The sequence below is a fragment of the Procambarus clarkii genome, chromosome 18, assembly GCF_040958095.1.
Source record: "Procambarus clarkii isolate CNS0578487 chromosome 18, FALCON_Pclarkii_2.0, whole genome shotgun sequence".
In the NCBI taxonomy this organism is placed as follows: domain Eukaryota; kingdom Metazoa; phylum Arthropoda; class Malacostraca; order Decapoda; family Cambaridae; genus Procambarus; species Procambarus clarkii.
In genome coordinates, this window is record NC_091167.1 from 34,009,911 (window position 1) to 34,036,593 (window position 26,683).

The 26,683-nt window shown below is 37.2% G+C and overlaps 1 protein-coding gene across 5 annotated transcripts in view; it reads right to left on the minus strand.

Moving 5' to 3' along the window:
• Nucleotides 1–26,683, minus strand: part of LOC123754411 (uncharacterized) — a 70,775-nt gene that overhangs the window by 35,636 nt on the left and 8,456 nt on the right. For 2 of the 5 annotated variants that reach the window (XM_045736797.2, XM_069326488.1), the window contains one exon: nucleotides 20,148–25,862. In XM_045736797.2, coding sequence (XP_045592753.2) covers nucleotides 23,500–25,812 — 2,313 coding nt within the window. In that variant the 5' untranslated portion in view covers nucleotides 25,813–25,862 and the 3' untranslated portion in view covers nucleotides 20,148–23,499. Of the gene's footprint in view, nucleotides 1–20,147; nucleotides 25,863–26,683 lie in introns of those variants that run through there. The other 3 variants (XR_011229057.1, XM_069326491.1, XM_069326490.1) reach the window with 3 other exon arrangements.

The following is a 26,683-nucleotide window of genomic DNA, read 5'->3' on the forward strand; positions in this document are numbered from 1 at the left end:
GCCCGGATGCCCAAATAGCCATTTCATTCAGGCTGATCTAGTAACTGCAACAGCAACTTGTTCTCTCTTCAAAGCTTCCACTGTAGTTCCAATGATATTTCTTAAATTTATTGGCAGGAGATTGAAGGACCATAAGCCGCTGATGTTTCCACTATATTCTCCAACTGTGCTTATGGCACCCCAACATTTAGTACATTTTGTACTTTCTACCATATCTCACTCCGGTACATTATAATTATACTGTGTATATTTGGAGCCTGCCCTTCCAGTTTCTTCTGTGTGTTTATTACGAGATATCTCACTCGTCTTTGTTTTGGGGAGTACAGTTTAAGTGTTTTGAGTTGGTCCAGCTATAGCTTAAATGGTTCACTGATTCCAAGATTGCAGAAAAGGATCTTTGCTCACTTTACAGCTCTGCAATCTCTCCTGCCCTTAAAGGAGAAGTGAGGACTAGGGAATATTCCCAATGAGATAGCATCAGTACTTTTGAGTGTGCCATCACTGGTGTGGCATCCTTGTTTTGAAGGTTTGCAGTATCCACCCAGTCATTTTCTTGGCAGTTGCAATGTTTACTATATTGTGATTTCTAAATGTTAAGATCTTCCAATAACATTATTCCAAGGTCTTTGACTTAGTCACTCCTTTCTATGTATCTGACTGTACTGAACTTGTACATAATGTTACTCATAAGAGCTAACCATCTATCTCTCCATCAATTTCAGAATGGGCTATGAATGGCAGGATAGAAATCCTAGTAATTCTTCTTCTAGGAGACTACAAAGGCACAAACTGCCTATTTAGCTTAGTCTGTGAGGTTATTAGTCAACACCAATATGCTGAGAACCATTGTTGTACTGCAGTGAAAAGGATGAGTTGAGGCAGCCCAGCCCATGTGACAAACAGTGCAGGTGGTGTCATCAGGGCAAGTTGAAATACCAATACTGTTCAGGATATTTTACCAAATGAAAAATTTAACTATCAAGCAAACAGTCCTTGTTTGTAACACAATTGTGTGTATTGCATAATTTGTTGATGCACTTTTCAAATAATACTATTTTGTTTCATTTTAATTATTGAATACAGTATTAGTTTGATATTTAAATTATATATTATTTTGTATAATGATGTCTCACAGTGACAATTCTTTATTAAATGTCATGAATTCCAATTAAATCTAAATCGTTATCATAAAAAAATGTATTGTTAAAAAATTACTATTATCACCAAGGAATGTATCTTCAGAATACAGTGATACCTCGGAACTCGAATAGCCCTGAACTCGAACAATTTGGCACTTGAACACTTTGAGAAAAATACGCTCAGAAGTCGATCAATTGCTCAACACTTCATAATCGTGTGTTGTGACATACAAATGTACTCATCTAGTTGTACTCACCTAGTTGTGCTTACAGGGGTTGAGCTCTGGCTCTTTGGTCCTGCCTCTCAACTGTCAATCAACTGATGTACAGTAGAAAGTGAAGGGACGATGACATTTTGGTCCATCCAGGACCATTCTCAAGTCAATTGTCAACATATTTCAGCCACATTATTGTGACTCCTCGTCTGCAACTGATGTACAGATTTCTGAGCCTAGTGGGCTCTATCATATCTACACTTGAAACTGTGTATGGAGTCAGCCTCCACCACCGCACTTCCTAATGCATTCCATTTGTCAACTAATCTGACACTAAAAAGTTCTTTCTAATATCTCTGTGGCTCATTTGGGCACTTAGTTTCCACCTGTGTTCCCTAGTGTACGTGCTCCTCGTGTTAAATAGCCTGTCTTTGTCTACCCTATCAATTCCTTTGTGAATCTTGTATGTGGTGACCATGTCCCCCCCTAACTCTTCTGTCTTCTAGCGACATGAGGTTTAATTCCCGTAGTCTCTCCTCGTAGCTCTTACCCCTCAGTTCGGGTACTATTCTGGTGGCAAACCTTTGAACCTTTTCCAGTTTAGTCTTATGGTTGACTAGATATGGAATCCATGCTGGAGCTGCATACTCCAGGATTGGTTTGAAGTATGTTGAATACAAAGTTCTGAATGATTCCTTACACAAGTTTCTAAAGGCTGTTCTTGTGTTAGGCAACCTGGCATATGCTGCTGATGTTATTCTCTTGATATGGGCTTCAGGGAACAGGTCTGACATGATATCAACTCCCCAAGGTTTCTTTCTCTCTCTCTCTGACTCTTGAATTTCATCTCCCAAATGATACCTTGTATCTGGCCTCCTGCTCCCTACACCTATCTTCTTTACATTAATTACATTTGCTTGGGTTAAACTCTAACAACCATTTGTTTGACCATTCCTTCAGTTTGCCCAGGTCTTCTTGAAGCCTCAAGCAGTTCTCCTTTGTCTTAATCCTTCTCATAATTTTGGCATCGTCAGCAAACACTGAGAGGAATGAGTCTATACCCTCTGGGAGATCATTTATGTGTATCAGAAAAAGGACAGTCTGAGTACAGAACTCTGTAGAACTCCACTGGTAACTTCACACCAATTTGAGGTCTCACCCCTCACTGTAACTCTCTGCTTCCTATTGCTTAGGTACTCCCTTATCCACTGGAGCACCTTACCAGTTATTCCTGCCTGTTTCTCCAGCTTATGTACCAGCCTCTTATAGGGTACTGTGTCAAAGGCTTTCCGACAGTCCAAGAAAATGCAGTCCACCCATCCTTCTTTCTTGCTTAATCTTCGTCTCCTGATCGTAGAACTCTATTAAGCCAGTGAGGTAAGATTTACCCTCTCTGAATCCATGTTGGTGGTTTGTCATGAAGTCCCTTCTCTCCAGATGTGTTACTAGATTTTTTTCTCACGATCTTCTCCATCACATTGCATGGTATGCAAGTTAAGGACACTGGCATGTAGTTTAGTGCCTCTTGCCTGTCACCCTTTTTGTATAGTGGGACTACATTAGTTGTCTTCCATATTTCTGGTAGGTCTCCCGTCTCCAGTGACCTACTATACACTATGGAGAGTGGCAAGCAAAGTGCTTCTGCACACTCTTCAGTATTCGTGGTGAGATTCTGTCTGGACCAACAGCCTTACTCATGTCCAGATCCAACAGGTGACTCTTGACCTCATTTCTTGTAATTTCAAACCCTTCCAAGGCCGAAATGTGTCACAACACATGTATGCTGTACTAGGCGAGTACAGTACATGACAGCTGAGGAATTGTCTTCTGAAGAAGAGGAGGAACAGGAGGATGTTCTTAGCTGTGGCAGTGTTATAAACCTGTGCAGACGATGACTCACAATAACATGACTGAAGAAATGACGACCAAACCCACAACTCAGAAGATGGAGAAGAGATGACGTTTCAGTCCGTCCACATGACTTGATAATGGTCCACGATGAACTGAAATGTTGTCGCTTATCCATCTTCTGAGTTGTGGTTTGGTCCTCATGTTAAAATCCTGTTGTTTGACAATGCTGTCTAACTTTAGAAACATTTTAAAACAATAAGAAACAAATATCAGTGGACAGATGGACTCCCCTGCCAAACAATAACATCTCTCGTCTTTTTCACTCCTCACCACTTTCCACATATGCCATCGAGTCTCCTAAGTACTGTACATGCAAAGTGACAATAAATTTGGATTTATTTCATCTATGTATTGTATTTAGGTTTTCTGTATGAATTTATGCATGCTAGGCTTATAAACGTCTAGCAAGTCAAAATGCTATTATAAATGTATTTTTTACAGTATAAACTTGATTAATCCTATTTACATTATTCCTTATGGGAAAATTACTTGTTACTCAACAGACTGACACTTGAACAGTCTTCTGGAACAAATTAAATTTGCGTACCGAGGTAGCACTGTGTATTCACCTAGTTGTATTCACCTAGTTGTATTTGCGGGGGGGTTGAGCTTTGCTCTTTCGGCCCGCCTCTCAACTGCCAATCGACTGTTCACACACCCCAGGAAGCAGCCCATGACAGCTGACTAACACCCAGGTACCTATTTGAAATTTAAAGTATAACCTTTAATTAAAATTTCAGGAACTGATGTCAATAGATATCATAATTTAATAAATTTAAAATTTGTATCAGTATATACAAGGAAGTACTGTATAGATTTTTTAATTTTGTAAATGTTCTTATTTTCATTTGCAAAGAATAAATTTATAAATTATTGTTTTAAATATTTTATGAATTATACATATTGGTGACCAAGGGCAAAGGAATTGGCACTCTTTTTAAGGTTAAGAACATTTAAATTTTGTATAAAGCCTTGCTCTAAAAATAATCATCTCTGGGAAGGTGGCACAAAGTTTTAATAAAGAAAAATAACAGAAGCCAATACCTTCAGCTGAATTTGACCCATCTGTAAAGTGAGCAGTAGCGCATGATTGCCAGTAAAATAGTTCAGGGAAAAGGTGTTTCAGGAGAATAGTAATTATTAAAAGAAGGCACAAAGCCAGGAAGGCTATGTAGCACCATCAAATGTACGGGATATTCAAAAGACAGCAAATATCACTATGGATGCCAATACAAGAACAGAAGTGCATAAGGCGAATGATACCAAAGGTATTTGTTTCATCAAGGGTCCTATCGAGGGACAAGTGACCACGAGGGACAGTTGGAAAGCAAGACACATGCACGTCCTGGAAGTTAGGACATTCAACAAGGATATGCACAACCGTAAGAGGGACAATGCAATTTGGGCAATAAGGAGCGGGACAGGACAGTGCTCCATTAAGTGCCCATGAGTTAAACATGTATTGCCAATGTGTAACTTCACTAGAGCCGTTTCCCACCGCCGGTTACATTGGTAGGAGGAAGGTCATGGGGACACGCTACCCTTAAGAACATGCAGTTTGTTATCAATAACAGAAGACCAACGAACCTGCCAACAGAAAAGGATTGAGGAATGAATAATTGGGAAGAAGTCGGAATAACAAACACCTTTACAGGAGGGGAGACAAGTGCAGATAGCCTCCTTAGCGGCAGCATCCGTACGCTCATTTAAGGACGTACTAATATGACTGGGAACCCAGCAAAACTCCACTATCTTAGACCTGCTGGAGATAAGAGACAGCCAATGTTGAATTTCGATTAGCAAGCCTTAGCTGAACAGAGTGGGGCTTTAAAAATTTGACCAAACTAAGCTTCCCACAAGGGGGACATATTATGGGCATGCATAGAGGGATCTGCAAGTGGTTAATCCATGCAGTAGAAGATTGTCATGCAGGGTGAGAGCAAGATATTTTATATGGGCTGCAATCATGAATGGGGGTTTTGTAGGGTCCATGTGAAGCATCAAAAGTACAGTGATACCAATCATGGCATCTTTTGTAACAGCACATTAGTTTCAACATACAAGCTTTAGATTGGGGAAGAACAAAGTGCTTCCAAGCTGAGGCACAAGCTCCTATGATACAAAAAGAGAACACAGGGTTGAGGGCAAAGTTGACAAATATGTGGGGCATCCATAACCAAGTTTAAACAATGGAAGCGAAAGTACCATTTTGTATATTCTTCACACAATAATTCAATTGATTTCAGAAAACCTCCACCCCATTCTTCTCTATAACATTTTCCTTACAACCTGGAGTACTGTATCTGCACTTATAAATAAAACTTTCTCTTTTCCTATCTAATAACCAACAATCCAGATTTATTCTTTATTTAAATCACTCATACCTCCTAACACATTTTCTCTGATACAGTATATAAAAAGTAATGCCCTCTTTCTGTTTACCCCTATAATTTTCATCCATTCTTGACCACACAACTAAGCCCCATCAAACCTTCCCAACATATCAATTTTCCACCCCATTTTGTAATTTTATGGGGCACTAAGGCATTTACCTGGAAAGAATTATAAATTATTTGCAGGAAAAAAAGGATTATAATGGAAGAAATGCAGCATGTGTAGTTCAGAAAACCTTAACATTCTCATGATTAACATAAACAGAAAATAACCAGTTCCTACTACACCCCACATCCAAGGTCAGAAACAGTGTTTATATACTAGTTCCATGGTCACCTGGTCAACCATAAATAATTCTAAGATCTTAATTGCGGATACAGCCTCCGTGGCGCAGTGGTAAAACACTCGCCCAGGGTTTAGCAAGCGCTTTGGCCTAGGTTCGTATCCTGGCCAGAGAGGTTTGACTGGGTGCCAATCCTTAACTGTAGCCTCTGTTCACCCAGCAGTGAATGGGTACCTGGTTGTTAAATGATTTGGCTGGTCGAATTCCAGGGAAAAATTAGGATTAAGGCCTTACCAGAAACGCTATGCGTGCTAGTACTTGCCTAGTTGTGCTTGTGGGGGTTGAGCTTTGGCTCTTTGGTCCCACCTCTCAACTGTCAATCAAGTGGCTTTAGAAGAATGTAAGACAAAGAAAAAATGTTTCCTCTCAACAAAAATACTAATTTCACTAAAAAGCCACTTCTTTGATCAGTTACGTTGCTGATAGATACATAAAGTGAGCCCAATAACTGGTCATTTATGTTATCAAATCTTAGCTTTCTCCATTTATCCAATATTTATTATATGATTAAGCCCATTATTGCATTGAATGATCAAGTCAATTTGTGATCACTTGATTCATTTTCTAAACCTGCTATTTCTCCTATATACACAAAACTGCATCCATTACAATAGACCCAATATACATTTTAATTAAATACTTCCTTCTCTTTAGTATCTAACTCATAAACACATTTCTAATAGTTGGAAAAGTCCCTTTGACTGCATTAATTCCAGCTGGAAAACAAAATAATAAGTACATAATTTTATGGTGTCTTGGTATGCATTTTATTCAAAATATTCCATGCTTTTCTCCAAGCTTTCCCAGTAAAATAAGCAGAAACCTTAAACTGACCAAAATTTCATCAGTATCCCCTTTAAAAATACTGTACAGTACTGCCATTCATATATAAATTTCTTAAGTCTCTTTTAGAACCCCTCTCTTTCTCCTAAAACAAAACAAACAAATTAAATAAAATTGCTTTTATCAATTGGCTTCCGAAAAGCATTTATTAGAAGATCCAACGTGGATAGTGAGTACACAGGACCACTTGCTTTGTGAACCCCTCGGGGATGAGACCCTTTCGGTTACCGTCTAACTTTCTAACTTAAAGTTTACACTTGCTTCTTAATATTGTAAACCTATCTCTGCTCAATTCCAGATGCTATACTCTAACCAGGATGTTCTCCATACAAAAAAAATCAACTAATCCAATTAGGTAAAATATCTTAAAAGTTCTAACATCCAAATGCTATAAAATTTATTTGCAAGAATGGCAATGAGAACAACATCCCAAACTGAAAACTGTAAAATAAAATGAATCTATAAAAATACAAAATAACAATACGAAAGACCTACAGCAGCTTGAAGTATTTACCCATGCCTAAAGAAAATTAGCAAATAGCATGGGAATTTTTGTTATTCAAGATAAAACAAGCATCATTTGAGAGGATATTTTGCAGGATATTAATGAGTTTATTGGTAGGGTACTTTATAAATAGCAACCATATATCAATTTAAAAATTGCTTTTTCTGCATATTGATTATTGTACAGTATTTAGATCTCTTAGTGGTTCAAATAACATTAATTGAGCCTATCTTAACATGTATAAATTTTGAAGGCTTTCCAGTTAAGTTGTGAAGTAATTATCAAAGGGTGGTGCCATGTCAGGAAAACTGTGTAGAAGCAAATTTGAAAAGTAAGGTATCCATACCATTAATAATTAGTCATACTGTAATGGGCTGCAAGGTTCATTAACATTAGGAAGGGTATAAATGAAAGCTACCCCAGGCAGGATTTGGCCAGAACATTTTAAAAACATCTTTCTACCATCAGGCCACCTCATTATAACACTACTGTACATTCTTATTCACATCTGTCATCCTTGCTAAACACTTCCATGACATGAACTGATTATCCTTGAGTTGAGGTGGCAGAAATATGTATTTTGAATTGCCATTTTATTTTTATAGATTCCTTTTTTACAGACAAATACTGGAAATGATAATGGGATGTCCTCTCAATGCCATTTTTTCAAATATTTTTTTAAGTATTTTAAATTAAGAGCTTTTAAAAGCCTATTACCTAATGGTGTTAGCTGGTATAGATCTGAGGACAACATTCTAATTAAAGTACCTACCTTTTGAATATCATGTAGTGATTCTGGGAAGGCACCGCCATAGCAAGCCAGTCTCTGACTAGACTTTTGAGTTGCTGGCTATTTTTGTAGCCCACAGCCTGGCTGATCAAGTACCTTGTGTACGTACTTATAAAATTTCCTTCTTTTATGGAGTAATTTTCCTTGTAGTGGACCACGTAAACAACTTTGTGAAAAAAATTATATATACAGTAGTAATCTCTAAGTGTTCTTATTACACACCAACTTTTGAATGGGGCTATTTTGTGCATAGTACCATGTCTAAGGAATTATTTCAGTGTGCAGATTTGGGACATCACACTAACATTTTTTAGATGCTAAATATAAAAATTCTCTCTCGCCTACATTCCAAGGATTACAATTTAATGGAAGGATCTGAACAGTAAATGTCAGCACTGGATAAGCACATGTGATTTGAAAAGTTCTTGGTTACTAGCCTATAATTTCTGCAGCAGATGTGACAGCTACTGTATCATTCTTATTAAATTAGTCTTCCAACATGACTACAGGTCTAGCAACAGCATAGGCTTTCTGGAGGGGCACCCACTTATTATGGGGAAGAGCTAATTATGGAAAATCAGTGAATGAACTTTTCTATTTTACTTTACCGTAATAATTATAGCACAAGAGAAAAATGAACCGTAGAAAAGTATTAGAAACCATCAATGATATTATAAATATGAGAGGTAACCTTGTAATCAAATACTGTACTTTCACAATGTCCCATCCATATACAATACTGTACTGTAACAATGTTTAAAAAACAATAATTAATAAGCCTTCTTGAAGGTTAGTACGGCTGCAACTGATGACTTTCTCTTAAATTGACTTTTCTCATGTCTTCTTCCATTTGTCACAAACTTTCCAAGGTAGGTTTAATTCACTTGGATCATCAGTAATTCAAACTCTGACCTCAATAGTATGAGACAGGTTTCCTACCAACCAGACCTCCAGGGTAGGTAGGTCTTCAAGTACAAGCTGAATGAGCTGTGCTTTCAATTTGAAACGTATCGAGTAGTAAATTAGTATACTACATTGCTGTCAATGCTCCAAATGTTAAAGCATGCTTTACAATTGTTACAGCAATGCTTCCAGGCCCTTTGGAGAGCATTTAATAGTACTTGGGTAGTCTATGACCCACTGATAATGGAATCCATTTGTGTCTGCAGAAATTGTAGGGTAAGAATAAATTCAGATTCTAGACGAGTACAGGATTTAAGATTTCTTCAAATTGCTGAATGCTAACCAAAATCAGAATTGCATGTTATATCAATGAGCAAATTTTGGAGCAATATGATTGGCCCAAATTCATGCCTGTAGCCCCTTCAGATACGAGTTTGTCAGCAATGCGCATGTCAAGGGAGGTCAGAGATGCGAGTTCAGTCCCACTATTAGTGTACTCTAAAATTGCCTAATTTAATAATTACCGAAATATGATGATGTACAAGTGCTGATTGGAGAAAATCTTGCTTCCATTAAGCTAAAACTTATACTGAATCAACATCTTAAAAAGTAACTAAATTTTGCAAGGGTTTGCAGACATTTTATTATAGAGCATACATTTGAACTCTCAATATTTGTCCTTTATATTTTCATCATTTCAGATAAACAAACAATTTTTTATTATGTACAATACTGTGATAAAAGCTTGTTTATGCCTTATCTTTCTTTTGCATTGTAAATAATATTTCTGCCGCAATTTTTTCAGAATTTGTTGGTGTGTAGATTAGTACATAATCTACTAGTACTTTTAGTAACTGGTATTGCTGAAAACATGTATGTTTGTTCTGCCTGGAGTATCTAAGCAATTATCAAAAGAAACCAAGTCTGAAAGACTATACTGTATATCTGTATGTCACAGAATATTAAAGTACAGTATTCCTAAATATCATTCAGAGTGCCAATATGAAGAATCAAATATCTGCACAATCTTCTGGACCACGTGAACACTGAATTTAAAATGATGTGCAGATATTTTCCTAAAATAAACCCCATTGCTTCAAATCACACAACTTTTCCAGGTACTTGAATATTTTTAGCTTCAGTAAGGTATGCAAAAATACTGATCCGTCCAGTCCATCAATGCTCCAACAATGACAGCTTATTACCTTTATAGAGAAACCACTAATGTGTCCTGCACACTAAAGAATTTCACAACACTTTCTGTCAACATAGCATTTGCAATGATCAGATGCAATTGATGGGAAAAGCCATACAGTCTCACTCCATTTTTTCTTGCATTAGTCTTGCAACTCATTTTAATGATTGCCTGACATTAAGCTAGCTCTATTGTTGCACTGATCAGCTTACAATATTTCTGCTATGACAGCATTAATGAACAATAAGGTATCAAATGCATTGGTTGTGGGCTGTTGTTGGAAGTCTTTCCTTGATGGTAAAACCCACTTGGCTCCCTCTTTCAATGTGATCTCACAGTACAGTAGCCGGTATACCATGAATCTTCAACTTCACTAGCAATTGTTTATTTCACTGTTTCTCTCATTATTTCAATGCTTTCCTTCTAAATGTCATGATAAGCATACCTAGCACTCCTAAAGATTATTTTGTAGGCTTTTACAAGCTCTGGTCTTTCTTCAATAACAAACTATTCAAATGAAGACAAAAACTAAACTTTTCTCTGAATAACCAAGATAGCAGATGGAAGCGAGAATTTCACTAACCATACTTGTAATGCTGCAAGCCAAGAGGTACAGAGATGTAGCAACAAGAATCCCAGTAATGGCCAAGATGGCTGCTTGGGAAGCAGATCCTCAAGGAGCAAAACCAGAAACTGAATGACGAGGACATAAAATGAGCTTCTGCTAGTGGCGATTTGATCTGGTGGGTGAATGAAGTTACAAACAAGTCTACCTGCATTTGCTTGATTTCTGGCCAGTGCAAAGGGTAGTAAGAACTTAGGAGGTTAGTGTTCTCTTGTTGGATTGGTCGACTGTGGAGCATTTCTTTCATTCATTTTCCAGGAGCTGGAATTTCTCTTCAGCGCTGATCATACTGCCTTCTGTGGCCCATTAGAAGATTTAATTTACATCAATTTAACGATTTGGTGTTTGTTCAATATAAGAAAATTCTTGCGTCATCTAGGAACGAAGATAGATATACTGTATTTGAAAAGTTAGAACTTGGGTAAGCACGGGAAAGCTAATACAAATAACTCGACCTGAACACATGATATGAAAGTGACATTTGTCTGTCTGTCCTATCAAGTCATGACAAGGTGGACCAAAATACTATATTGTTACTTTCATTTCATAATGGGTTGGGTTATTTGTTTCAATCACATTACTGTGACCTATTCTCTGCATAGAAGTATACAGTAAATATAGCAATAGATAATCAGCCTCCCTTTTATATGAAAGATGAGAAAATAGTTAAATTTAGTTTTTATAGAAAACCAACTGGTAGTAACAATGATTTTATAAACTTTTATTCATGACACAAAGGCAGGCTGCAATTTGCCTAGTACTGTATTGCATTATGCAGGTAAAAAGAAAATTATACCAATTTTTTAAATGTGCAAGTGAGTTTCGGAGCTATTGGGGGTTAAGCACACATTAACGAGGATAATAAACTTAACCTAACCAAATAAGCTTATCCAAACTATCTCACCATAAATGGAAGAAATGTGTTTACTAACTTGAGCACCCAAAACACTAATGAAGAAGCTGAATAAATTACCAAAAGACGGGCAGATACGATAAAGTCATTCTCAAAATGGCTTCCACTGCCTCTTTCATAATGGCAGGAGTAAATAACAAAATGGCATGTAAGAAGTGGTGAAGCACATTTTTTCTGTATATTGAGTGTGGTGATGGTCGGTAGTGAGGAAGTCAAATGCCACCTCTCACTGCTGACAGCCAACTCTTCTCCTTATTTGTTCTTTATGCGTAATTAACCCTTTCTTCCCTATTTTATAATAAATAAAAGCAAAAATTATCATAACTGAAGTAAGAAATATCAAACTATTTTCTAATGCCAAGAGCAATAAACAACAACACACTTGCATAATAGCAAGGCAGCATATAGGTTCCTACCGATACCGTCAATAAAAAATATTTTAGTACGTAACATTTACACAATTTCTGGACCAAATACTGTAAATTTATTCACCTCAATTAAATGAAAGTTGAGAGACATAGAATAATTAATGCAAGAATCATATGTAATACATTAATTTTATGTTTATATATGATCCTTGGTAATCTATCCACTAGAGGTGAGGGGGGCAGTATTGTTTTGGTGGCACCAACACCACCAGTGTTCTTGGCTGGTGATGGTGCCATCATCACCAGCTGAGAACACTGGCACCCAGCCGATGCCAAAAAATGCCTAAGTAAACCAATCTAAACACTTCTCTCCTTAAATAAAGTAAAAGATGGGATAAATAGAATACTTATTAACACGAGAATCATAAATAACATGCAAACTTGTACATGTTGTATATGATTTCTCGGCCAATTTCTTCAGTCGGGAATTGCAGAAGGCAGACAATATGGCTTGATTAGCGGTTAACAAACACATCAGCTGACAGTCTTTGTTATTTACAAAAAATAACAATATGAGAAAATTGGCATTTATATTAATGCATAATTAAAAAAAAGGAAGTAACCAGGCTAAATTACATGTTCAGCAATCTCTGCGCGAGGAATGTCAAACTCACTCACCCTCATCCTTACCTAGCCCCTTCAGCAGTCCCTGTGGCATAGTGGTAAAGCACTCGCACGTTGCTTCGTGAGCGCTTTGGACTGGTTCGTATCCTGACCGAGAAGAAGTGACTAGGTGCCATTCCTTAACTGTAACCTCTGTTCACCCAGCAGTGAATGGATACCTGGTTGTTAAACGATTTGGCGGGTCATATTCGGAGAAAAATTAAGATTAAAGACCTTCCCAAAATGCTATGCATGCTAGTAGCTTTCACAAGAATGTAAGAGCTCTTGTATATACTGTACATATAAAGCAATTTTTTCAATGACGAAAATAACTCTTCCCATTAGGCAAATCGGGCATTGCATACTAGGCCGAGTAGTGCATTCTGGCTTAGGTACAACACATATATAAATATATATATACTGTATATACAGTATATGTATATGTCATACCTAATAGCCAGAATGCACTACTTGGGCTTCTATGCAAGGCCCGAGTAAGCCTTGCATAGTTGATTTGGAGAGTAGAAGAACTACTTTGGTTAGTACATAATATACAGTATTAATGTCGTCACACTTCCGCTGGCGCACAACCATATCCATTAATATGTCGGCTGGTGCAGTACAGGGGTTAATATCCATACTATATTTTATTGGGATGGGTCAGGAAAAAGAGAAAGTTTTTAGTTAAAGTGCATGCTGCATTCTTGTATGCAGGATTAATATTTAGAGGGTTAGAAAGAGATTAAGTAAGCACAAATGTGAAATAATAATAATGCTATAGTTATCTTGAGATGATTTCGGGGCTTTAGTGTCCCTGCGGCCCGGTCCTCGACCAGGCCTCCACCCCCAGGAAGCAGCCCGTGACAGCTGACTAACACCCAGGTACCTATTTTACTGCTAGGTAACAGGGGCATAGGGTGAAAGAAACTCTGCCCGTTGTTTCTCGCCGGCGCCCGGGATCGAACCCGGGACCACAGGATCCCAAGTCCAGTGTGCTGTCCGTTCGGCCGACCGGCTCCCGGTCAGCCGTTAATAAAAAATATCAAATCTGTAGTTAATAAAAAATATAATACAAGGTAGTGAGCTATTTTGGGAAAGGGAGGGGAAGTGATGCAAATTTATCTGTACATGAAAGTAACATGAGGAAAATATGCTGGGAATCCATTTGTTTACTGTATCTACCACATCATAAATCATCAAAAACATTTTTATTCCTTCAAAATAGCTGACTATTTGGTAAGTGATGAGAGGAACCTTAATCAAATGAGCAATGTGATGAAGTTGTTTACGAATGACTAGGTAACCACGGAACTAGCATATTTAAATAGTGCCCTACAAAGGATATGGGTGTGTAAGTAGATGATTATTTTTTGTCTGCGTTGCTTCGAGAAAGTCAGTAACTCACATGAAATGCAGAGTAAAAGTATCCAAGATTTACAAGGTAAAAATCTGTTGCAAAATCTAGTCACCTCAGTGATTTCAATATGAGGGTGAAAATCGGTTATTGTAACCTCAAGCCTTTCACTATACCTATCAGACGTTAAGATATCAACAAAACACAATGCTCTTTTTACACTGCAATAAAAATATAGCATTCCATAAATTAAATGTGTGCAGTATTAACCCTAAATCAATTTAACACAAAAATATAACTCCTATATATGTATACCTAAATTTAAACAAAATTATAAGAACATTATTAAGATATTGGCCAAAATACCCAATCTAAAATTTAAAACACTATTAGTTCTCAAAATTGCCACCAGAGGATGCAAAGCTCAAAATATATCCAGTCCATAACAAGATTCTGAGGCAAACGAATATTAAATATTAAGCACAATAATTCTAATGTATACTCAGGAAATATAGGCAGCTCTTACTCTGTACAAGCTTAAATAATGCAAATTTGTACCTGTCCCATTTTGGGTTTATTGGCAACATTTGAATTGTTCTAGTGTGGGCTCTCGTGTATGTGCATTCATGTGTAAGATTCACATGCCTACAAGAAAATATGTAAGCTGCACAATAAGATTGGACCCATATCCATGAACTCCCTAGGCGCGCACACACAACTTTCAACTCAACATGGTCCAGTCGGTAATGAGTGTGCCTGAGAAATAGCCTAATAAATAGCCCAAGCTACTGTATCCTTTTTATTTGTATTTTATCGTCTCAATAAACGTACTTGAACTTGAGAGTGCCTAAGGAATTCAGGGATGTGGGTTAGATCCCATCGTAAAAAACCACCTTGATTTAAAACATGACGCCCAAATACCAAGCTCCGACTTCATTACTCCTCACAACTGTCTTATTTTTACACTTAATTTTTATCATGTCAACACTCAAGCTTTCTTTACTTGATTATATACTGCATTTGAGGCCGGAATGCTTTTGGAGTAATTAATAATAATGTTCGTGGTTTGATTGGGAATTGTAAAGCAACCTACTTTTGAATTTCTCTGAATGCATTCTTATCTTTACCAAATATGGTTAACTCAATTTGAGATATTGCAGGTAAGCATCCCTCATACAAATCAAGGGCTGTCTGTACTCTTTAAAAATTAATTTTAGATAGAGCAAGTTTCAAGTAAACCTGTCTGAGCCTGTAATTTCAACAAATAGCCAATCAGTTATCTGTCAATATAAAAATAATTATATTTATAAAATGTACAAATGAGCATGGTATAGCAGTAAATTAGTAGGTGCAGATATTGCATATTATATAAAGCCACTAATACACTCAGCATTTCGGGCATAAAGATACAGAATATGTATCAGAATATGTAGGCAAAGATCCACCACATCAGACAAAATTCGATCCAAGAGGCCACTGAAGCATTCTCAAATTTGAAAAAAAAAAAAAAATACATAGCAAAAGTATATAAATGGGAATACTATATGGTATCTTCCTGAAACGGATACTTAGCAGTTTACAAAAATCTGAAGGATGTAAAATGTTCAGCTGTATAATATTTAGCCATGCTGTTGTATAAACTCTGTTTTGTTTAGAACGTTTGACCCATTCAATTCTCCTTTAGTTGCTCGAAGACATCTTTCCATAACAAACTTATGAAAAAAAATTATTTATATATACAGTGGAACCTCGAATAATGACTAATTTGTTCCGGCACCATGGTCGTTATGTGAAACTGACGTCATTCAAAATGAAGTTCCCGATTGAAAAGAATGTAAATAGAAATAATCCGTTCTACCACCGAAAAACATCAATATGATATTCGATGTTTTAAATAATGGAGCAGCCTACCTTACATACATTGACCAAACTTTTATGACATTTTTCTTTCCTCAAATTTGTTAATTTTTTGTTTCATTTTTTTGTATAACAAAAGGTTTGTTCGGTGTTTGTCAGGTAAGCTACTACATGTTTCTTAAAAAAAAAAAAAAATTAAAAAAAATAAATAAAATGAAGAATTTTGAAAAACAGAACAAATGACAAAAAGGTTCGTTCGGTGTTCAGCAGGTAGGCTTCTCTGTTTCTTTAATAAAAAATAAATAAAAAATAAAAAAACGGTTGAAACAATTTGAAAAACGGACAAATGCCATAAAGGTTTGTTCAGTGTTTGTCAGGTAGGTTGCTCCATTTTGACAATCTTTGTTTCAAATGTGTTTCATTTGTTTTGTATTTTTCATTTTATTTCTCAATAATGGAGTACCCTATCCGACAAACACTGAACGAACCTTTATGGCATTTGTCCGTTTTCAAATTCTTTCAACTGTTTTTTTATATTTTTCGTTTTTCTTTTATTTTTATTTAAGAAACATGGAGCAGCCTACCTGCCAAACACTGAACGAACCTTTTTGACATTTGTTCCGTTTTTCAAAATTCATTTTTTTTTTTTTAGAAACAGAGCAGCCTACCTGACAAACACTGAGCAAACCTTTTTGATATTTGTTCTTTCTTTAAAAAAATTCATTTCGTTTTTCTACAAAAAAGTCAATGCTTTGCAACATCCCAGCATCAATAGCATCTTTAAACAAAGAAAAATAATTTATTTGCCTCATCGGAGGCGTCCGAGAATGTGCGAGAAGCAGCCTGTGACCCCACCATGTAGTGATGACGTTATTTAAATAACTGGTCGCCTAAAGAGACAAATTGTCGGCGATCGGGGCGTTCGTTACCCAAACTAGTCACCATTTGAGGCGGTCGTCACTCGAGGTTCTACTGTATATATATATTTTTTTAAATGTGAATATATGTATTCTGAACCTTGATACTATGACAATATTGATTTATCAACATCTTACATTCACCAGTTATTGCCAAGTTCAAAAGCCTAATTGCAGTATCTTATATGAAAGATTTTACCGGCACTCTTTCCAATATACAAAATGTCCATTGCAGCTTAATACCTCGGTAATCTTTGATTTGACAGCCTTTTCCTGCAGTACAGCCTGCAATAGGCTCATTACAAATACAGTATTACATTATTACAGGGGGCCTGACAGCTGAGTGGACAGCGCTTTGGATTCGTAGTCCTGAGCTTCCGGGTTCGATACCCAGCGGAAGCGGAAACAAAATGGGCAGTGTTTCTTTTTCCCTGATGCTCCTGTTCACCTAGCAGTAAATAGGTACCTGGGAGTTAGGACAGCTACTACGGGCTACCTGGGGTGATACCTGGTTGATGGGATTCTGGGAGTTCTTCTACTCTCCAAGCCCGGCCCGAGGCCAAGCTCGACTTGTGAGAGTTTGGTCTACTAGGCTGTTGCTTGGAGCGGCCCGCAGGCCCACATACCCACCACAGCCCGGTTGGTCCGGCACTCCTTGGAGGAAACAATCTAGTTTCCTCTTGAAGATGTCCACGGTTGTTTCGGAAATATTTCTTATTGCTTCCAGGGCTGCTTCCTGGGGGTGTGTAACAAAAAGGAGGCCTTTTTGTTACACACCTTTTTGTTGTTAAATGGTCGAGGACTGGGCCACAAGGATGCTAAGCCCCAAAATCATCTCAAGGTAACACAGCTATAAGTTCATAGTACAGCCTGTACTACTACTGTACTGCCAGTGACAGCCTTTCAAAATACTGTAATGGGAAAAATTTAATAATATTAATTCTTGTTGCTTGGAACAGGAAACCTGTTCTACGACTAGCCAAGGTCCACTTAGGCCTAATACTGGCCTTCTCCAGTACGTAGCTCACAACAGTTGCCTTAACTCTCGGTTATTTATTTGTCTGCCCGGTAAACAGAGGCATTAGGTGAAAGGAAATGTGCCAAACCATTTCTGTCCTGCCCAAACATTGGACAAGGTCTCTCATACTATTATATTATGCCTTCGGCCTCACACACGTGGGGTCTGCAGTTTGAGTCTCCTAGAGCCCAGGTAAATGGAATTACTGTATGTGCCTTAATAAATTTAAACAGTATCTAACACTAAATTTTGAGTGTAAAAAATTTACATTGTGAGTGTGAAATTAAATTTAATTGCTTTAATTACTTTATTCTTAATGTGCATTATATTCATATTTTAAATAAAGAAATATTTACAAACAATTATAGTTTTATGGACAACTTAACTTTTTGACTGACTGAATAAGAGTTCAAATTTTATTGATCACATGCAATTTCTCATAAGGCTTGGTGCATTTATTCCACCCGCCTGACAGCTGGGTGGACAGCGCTTCGGATTCGTAGTCTTGAGGTTCCAGGTTCAATCCCCAGTGGAGGCGAAGACAAATGGGCAAAATGTTTCTTTCACCCTGATACCCCTGTTACCTAGCAGTAAATAGGTACCTGGTAGTTAGACAGTTACTACGGGCTGCTTCCCGGGGGGTGTGTAACAAAAAGGAGGGTTGGTCGAGGACCGGGCTGCGGGGACGCTAAGTCCAGAAATCATTTCAAGATAACCCAATTACGTTGGAACAAGGGAAAATGCCGACAAAAGATACCCCTTTTTGAAGATTTGAGTTAAACTACAAAGGCTTAATATCTACATCTGACTTCTGAGCTTACACTGGAAATTGAGAATGCTCCAGATTGACCAAGTATCTCATCTAAAAAAACAACATAGAAAGGGTCCTCTAGCATCTGAAAATAGGCTTTTAATGCCAATTTCAAGCTATGAACTTTACGAAGCTGTAGCAATTTTAAACTGTTTCTATAAACCAGAATTACCCTTTCCAGAGACCAGGTCTGAAGTTGATCTAGGTAGGTTCTCAAGCAACATAATAAGACATGCTCATAAAAACTTTAAACAAATATTGGACAAAAACCAAGATACTCAGAAAAATAAATTACTGTAGTCCCCTTAGCAAACTACCATTTCCTTGCACAATGAAATCATAAAAGCCTGATATATCTATGAGGAAATATTGAACTCATACGATAGGATCAAACCTGCATCCCTGAACTCTTCAAGCACACACACACACACACACACACTGTGGTCCAGGCATGTGCATCATGGTCCCTTTAGTGATATGTGCACATGAGGAGTTGAGGGATGTAGGTTTGATCTAATCGTATGGCTTCAATTCTTTCTTATCCTTTCCTTTTTCTGACCAGTATCAAATCTAACCAGTAGCAACAAGTTACAGAAAAGCACTCATTCTATTTAATAAAAAAAAATAGGATAAAGCTATTCAGGAACAAGAAATAACAGCCGGCAAAATATGCACAATCTAAAACAGATATGCAAAAACATTTTAATTATGTTTTGCAATATTTGAAACGTACAGAATCTTGATTAAAATATTCAAAATCAGTTTCTTTCTACCATATAAAAATAAATGATTTTTCTTTTAAAGCTAAAGTCATGCACTGTACTTTACATTCAAATTTCAGCGCAGAACTCCAGCACAAAACCAATACTTCGCCTTTACCGTGTAAAGCTGAGAAGAAGAAATATATGTAAATTGATAGGCATCCGATAATTTTACTTAACATTAAAAATTATAAAATAAACATACTTCGCTTTTCATCAAAATTTAAAACTGTCAACATGCAATGCAGAATATTCCTTATTTAAAAAACTTATTGTACCTATCTTTAAATCTATTACCACTATTATACAATCCATGCTTTAAAAAAATCAGCAAAGACACCAATCACAACTATATTCTGCAACTCTCATTCCAACTTGAATGTTGTAACTAGCACCTGAGGTAATATTTGTTGCATATGCATCAATCTTTTCAGAAATTCAACAATGCTTGTAATAATTTGCTTCCCACATCATGCACAATAAACATTCCACTAGTCCTTCATATCCTCTCCACCACAATAATTAGTCTTGCAACCAATAAGAACACATCTAACCTTATATCTGTAAAGCAGAGCTTGAAATTTAGTTGTAAAGTCTAAAAAAGGATCAAGAAATACAAAAATCGGACTTGCTAACATGTATTCTTGAGAGAAGTAACACTAATATACAATGATTCTCTACAGGGGGAAGACCAGTACACAAATACCCCAATCATCAAGGAAATTAATAACCAGAATCTCAATTGTACTGTACTATAAGTCTGACATTTATGCTGATGGCTCATCATTATACAATTACGAATTAAACCTAATATTAAAAACTAGGCAACACAATCATGAATCTGGAATACAATTACCTTTAATAACTGAGATTTTGGTGTAATGTCTGCATCTTGCCATTAATGAGATGCAACACTGTGGAGTTCTAAAATGGAGCTGCAGAGTCTTTACAAACTTCCCGAACAAGATAAAACAAAAATAACCTTCATACACCTATATTTTTATATGTCTATCATTTTATGTTTAATATTAAAATCCATCACCTGATAGCTGATCTCTGTGGTAGTCAATCATCAGTTCAATTAAGCAGCCACCATGTCTTGATTTGGTGTACAGGTGTGACGATACATGCGCGGTTCATCAAGGGTTTCCGAACCAGAACTCTTCCAAGCTCCTACTGTTCCACGAGCCACCGAGGCAAAAATGATGATCGCTCTTCATATAAATCGCTTGCCAAATATAGTTGACAGTTTTTAAAAACCTTACAAATGATGATCATGTTGATGGGGCTAAACAATGCAAATCATGCCCTAATAGTAAAATATTTATGAGATGAAGTTAACAGTCAAAATATAAAAAATGCTGTGGTATGGGGAAAGCAATCTTAATTACATTATATATTTATATACAGTCAAATAATAATAATCAATCTTACATTCACAGGTTACTAAGGACTTAAGTATTAAAAAAAAAATAGAGGGTGCTGAAGGTATGTATGTTCCATAACACACAAATAAACCCAGTCCAGGAGTATGATGCACCAAGTGACTTGCATATTACCAGACCCGAAGTGATCAGTCACGACACTTGTCAATTCTCCGCACTAGTGCTGGCAGTACTCACAGAAATGAACTCTACCTGGTCCTGGGGTACATCACAAACAAGGAAGAAGTGAAACAGCAAGACTGGCCACTGGTCCAAAGTGAAACAGCACCTGGTAAAGCAGCACACTTGGCAGGAAGTGGAGGAATTCCAGGAGTATATACACAAAACATTCTAAGCCACACTTATCACCACCCAATCAGCAGTCCCTTTCAGTTTTTTTGCACCATATTTGCAAAACATATTTCAAAATCAAAGTAACTTTTATTATTTAGAAATAAATAATAAAAACTAATATTAGTGAACTCTCAAAACAAAAATGTTCACACATTGGTCTGCACACATCTGCTGTCACAATAAATATTATTCATTTTCTATAAATCAAAATAATTACCCTTTTCTCCCAAGCGAAGGTAGCTGGGATACGAACTTCACAAATAATAAATGTCAACTAGCCTACAAAGTTTTAGAATATTGGTTTCCATTATGCAACAACACCCACCTGGGAATAGATTAGAAGCATCAGAACAGTTTTCCACGGCATAGTGAAGCAACAACCTGGAGAGTTAAAAATGTAAAAAAAAAAGTGTAGGAAAATGAAGACCATTACAGAGATTTTTTCATGAATATAATGCATTAAAATATGACTGTTGCCTTAAGGAAATAAAGATGGGCTCATAAAATGGCAGATTTTGTGCATTAAACAGATTTATAAAATTAATAATGCATTTATTAACAATGTATCTGTTTGCTTTCTATTCAATTATGTTAATCTTGGCTAGAATTAATATTAGCAACCCTCATGTACCCATCAAATATTCATTCATCAAGTAACTTGTTTCAGAGATTCACTGTCATATTATGAATGTAGTGGACATGTGAACCTGCAAACTGCTCCAAGCAACAGTCTGTTGGACCAAGCCATCACAAGTCCAGAACTCCCACAACCCACTCCAGGTTTGCTTCAGATATGTTAATGAAGAAGGCATTACTGACAATTTTGAGATTTACACTTTATCATCCCCAATACTGCAACTACTTGCTAATATTAACCCTAGAACAAATATTAAAAAGAATTTCACATGTTAACACTGAGTTTAATTTAACTTTTTTTTGGAGAGAGAGATATATACTGAATAGAAGAAAAACTAATTGACATTAAAGAGCCCAGTATCATCAAACTGACTAGATCAATTCTCAAAAAATTGCCATATGCAAATCAATATTTGAAAAAATAATTGAATCTTGTTACATTAAAAGCAGTGAACAATGTAACTGTTCAATGTAATATTAGCCCAGGATTATATACAGTGGAAAGTTTCCTAACTGGAACAAATATGAGTGCATAATATGGTGCATAAATTTTCAGGTCTTGCGTGCAAATATTTTTATTTTAATGAGAATTTTCTGGCAGTCAAACTCTTGTAGCATTGTGATCAGAGTCAAATTTAGGAATAGTGAAACATGTATAAATGCAGCTTTCATTGGATTTATATCAGCAAATGAATCTTTGCTATTCGTTTGTAAGTAGACTAACCCGATTGACTGATACTCAAAAAATTATAAAAATTAAAATTCCAAGTGGAATTTATGAATTTATGAAAATTATCCAAGATAAATGTCAAATCTGATAATGCTAAAAGCTATATCCAGGGAACAAATTGAAAATACCTGTATGCACATAGTTACGGTAATTATCAAACTTTTTAATGACAAAAAATAAGTATAAATTTTCAATTTATAAGCAGCTTAACAGATCATGGCTTGTAATGCACCTGCTACTTAATCATACGTGTTGGCCAAATTTATTTTGGTATTTAGTGTACTGTACATGAAATGTAACACGCTACTGTACTCTCACTCTGCTCCTATTATGTCTCTACATATCTTAGTCAACACAATGCACCATACAACCTTAACTAACTGCTCCAAAATACCAAACATTAGTTGCTATCAATACTGATATTGGCATAACCAAACTTACAGTGTTGTTGAGAAGATGGGATGAAAAATACGTTGAAGAAATTTCCATCAATTAACAGAGCAACCTTACCCACTGAGAAGTAAAACTATTACCTGAAAGTATAGCGAAAAATTTGAAAACCATTTAAAGTTTTTGAGGGCGCAACTGTCACAACAAAAACCGAAAGTGATTTAACACTGCAAGCTTTTGACTCATTTTATTTACTAACACAATACATTTTAGTCTGATATCTACATTAATTCTGAGTATATTGCATAAAATTTATGAATCATCAAAAACAAAGTTTCAGCATGAAATAAGGAATATTGTAGCTAAACTATATATAAAATATTGTGGAGCAGATTCTTTTCTGTAATGGTTTGTACTAATGTGGGAACTCTATTCTTACCCTAAATTTTTTTATCCTTGTCAAGGCACATTTTAACCCTTTTCTCGAAGATTTCTTTTGTAAGCTCTTCTCGAATAACAAGCTTTAGTTCTTCAATAATTTTTGCCATTACAAGATTAACTGTTACATTTTCATGACCACTGGAACTTTCATGCTCAAACATGTCTGGTAATTTTTCATCACATGTCTCCATGGGCATAGCTTCACTTGTCAGTTCTAACTCAGAATCCAGTGAACTTTTCACAACATTGCTGCTCTTCGAATCATTAATTTTATATGGATGCATGCGATTAAAACTTTTCAAGATTAACTCGGCTTTCAAACTACCCTCTTTTATCGATAAAGGTTCTATTACAGCGCTCTTGTAGTTCGGAGGAGGAACAGTGGGAAGGTTTTTAGGAAGTGGAGGCATTCCTTTCAGTGGGGCAACTGACATTAAAACTTGTCCATTCAATTGTGTCTTAGTACTTTGGGAGCTTGTATTAGAATTTACAAAATCAACACTAGACAATTTGGATGCTTTTCTTGCCTTGATGGTCTCCTTGTGCCAATAGAGATACATATGTCTAGATAAGTAGGGAGATGGGGTAGGAGATAGGGGTCTCTCTTGGTCTTCAACTTCTCTCTCTGAAGAAGAATTTGGTGACAGTAACTGGGTTAAAGACTTCTTGGTTTTTTTAGATAATGCTTCCTCTTCTACTGCACCAAACATGATCTTTAGACGGGTATCTAAATTTGGTCTAGAGGGAGAGTCAGACTGAGATTTATTAAGTTTTGCAGAAAATGACACTTCTTTGGAGAATGAAACTTTCTTCTTTTTATCATTTCTGATTCTTTCTGGTGTTTTCAGTGAACTAGAAAAATGGTCTGAAGAATTTAGTTTACTTGGTTGTCTCACATACTTGTTGATAAGAGAATCTTCTGGGCTTTCTTCCCTTGGAGGAGAACCATAACTTGAGGCTGGAGAAAATGTAGCATCTTCTGGGTCATATGGTTCTTCCTCCAAGGAGGTTGCTGGACACACAGGAGAGGCAGGATAATGAATATTATCTGTGGGTGGTAGTGGAGGTGGGGGAGGGGTGGAGGCTTGAACATTGCTATATGAGGCAACACTAGCAATCACTGCAGCACAAGGGATCCTAGAATTACAATTATTAGCAGATGGGACGGCAGGTTTCATAGAAAGACGAGATGAAACAATACTTGGGATGGGTTTAGCTTCTGTATCTTGAGTATCAGAAAAAAATCTCTTGTTTCCTGACTGCTTTGAGGAGCTTAAAGCTCCTAGTCTTGTTGAATCTGACGACTTGGTAAATGACTCAACTTTTGAAGACGGTGAGGGCAAAGAGAACTTCTTGACAGGGCTGGATGGTGGTGGGTCATTTGGAGGTGGCGGCTTTGAAGCTTCAACCTTAGGAGAAGGTGGCAGAGGAGGTAGAGGAGGAAGTGGTGGTTGTACAGGTATTGTAAAACTACTGGAAGGAAGAGGCGGCGGTTGTGCTCTTTGAGTGCCAGGGAGCGGTGGAGGTTGACAGAGTCTAGGTTGTGCTGGTCTTGGGCCTGGGGGTAATGGAGGATGCATTGTGGCTTCTATATTTTGTGTACCATGAGGTTGAGGACGAAGTTTAACATCAGCACGAGGTGGGACTAAATATGAGTTATTTGGCGGCATGTGGTTACTTGGCGGCATATGGTTACTCGGCGGCATATGGTTATTTGGCAGAATGTGGTTACTTTGCAGCATGTGGTTACTTTGCAGCATGTGGTTATTTGGCTGCATATGGTTACTTGGTGCCATGTGGTTACTTGGCACCATGTGGTTGCTTGGTGGCATGTGGTTACTGGGTGCCATGTGGTTACTTGGTGGCATATGGTTACTTGGGGGCATGTGGTTACTAGGTGGCATGTGTAAGTTGGGTATATGAGGGTGAGGACCAGAAGTAGGCATATGTGGGTGTGGATGAGGTGAGGGTAGTATAGGGGGATGTGCAAGAGGAGGAGGATGTAATATTTGGCCAGGAATTGGTAGACGAGGTATGGGAGGTCCATGGGACACATCAGGAATAGATGGCCTACATACAACTGGTGCTCCAGAAAATTGAGGAGCTGGCTGCCCTTGAACAATAATACCCATTCCTGGGAGATGTGGGGTCCTGTTAAACCCACGAGCATAATCAAAACTTTCGGGGTTGGGTCTTCTGTGGCCCAGATGTTCCAGATTACTTATGCTCACGCTGTTCAAGAAGTCGCAGATACCCCTCCGTCCATCTGATCCCATGAAATCGCTCCGACCCATGTGCATGTCATCCGACATTTTAGGTGCTTAGCAGTGGATGACACCAGTAGTGGCAGCACCAGTTTGCTCTGAAAAACAGAATTTCATTAAAATTCTAAAACACCTTAAGACAAAATGTAACTTGTTTTGCAATTCAGTATAGCACAATGTACAGCTCTGTACAGGTGATAATTGTTGTATTTGGTTTCAAATACTGTAATGCAAATTCTGACTGTCACAATTTTGCTTTTAATATAACAATTTAAAATGTGTGGGTGGGTTAGTCTGTACTTATACTGGTGCATAAGGTTGGTACAGACATACTGTAAAATGTGACCTTAAAATCAGGAACTGAATATAACAGATATCCAAGCTAATCTTATACACATCCTTTCAATGGTAGCACTGGATACCTGCTAGATAGGATTCTGGGAGTTCTTCTACTCTCCAAGCCTGGCTCGGGGCCAGGCATGACTTGTGAGAGCTTGGTCCAACAGGCTGTTGCTTAGAGCAGCCCACAGGCCCACATATCCACCAAAGCCCATTTGGTGGATATGTGGCCACATTAGCCACAGACACATTAGAAAGAATTCTTTCAGTGTGAGGATAGTTAACAAATGGAATGCACTAGGCAATGATGTGGTAGAGGCAGATTCTATATAAAGTTTCAAATGTAGATATGATTGAGCCCAGTAGCCTCAAGAATCTGTACACCAGTTGATTGACAGTTGAGAGGCAGGGCCAAAGAGTCGAAGCTCAACCCCTGCAAGCACAACTTGGTGAGTACAACTAGGTGATTACAGGGAAAGAACAGGCATACTGCTGAAAAGCAACTTCAGTCAAAGGCCCAGCGAGTCTCATGGTAGACCACCCCAAGCACTAACAGGAGAGGTAAGAACCAGTACACACA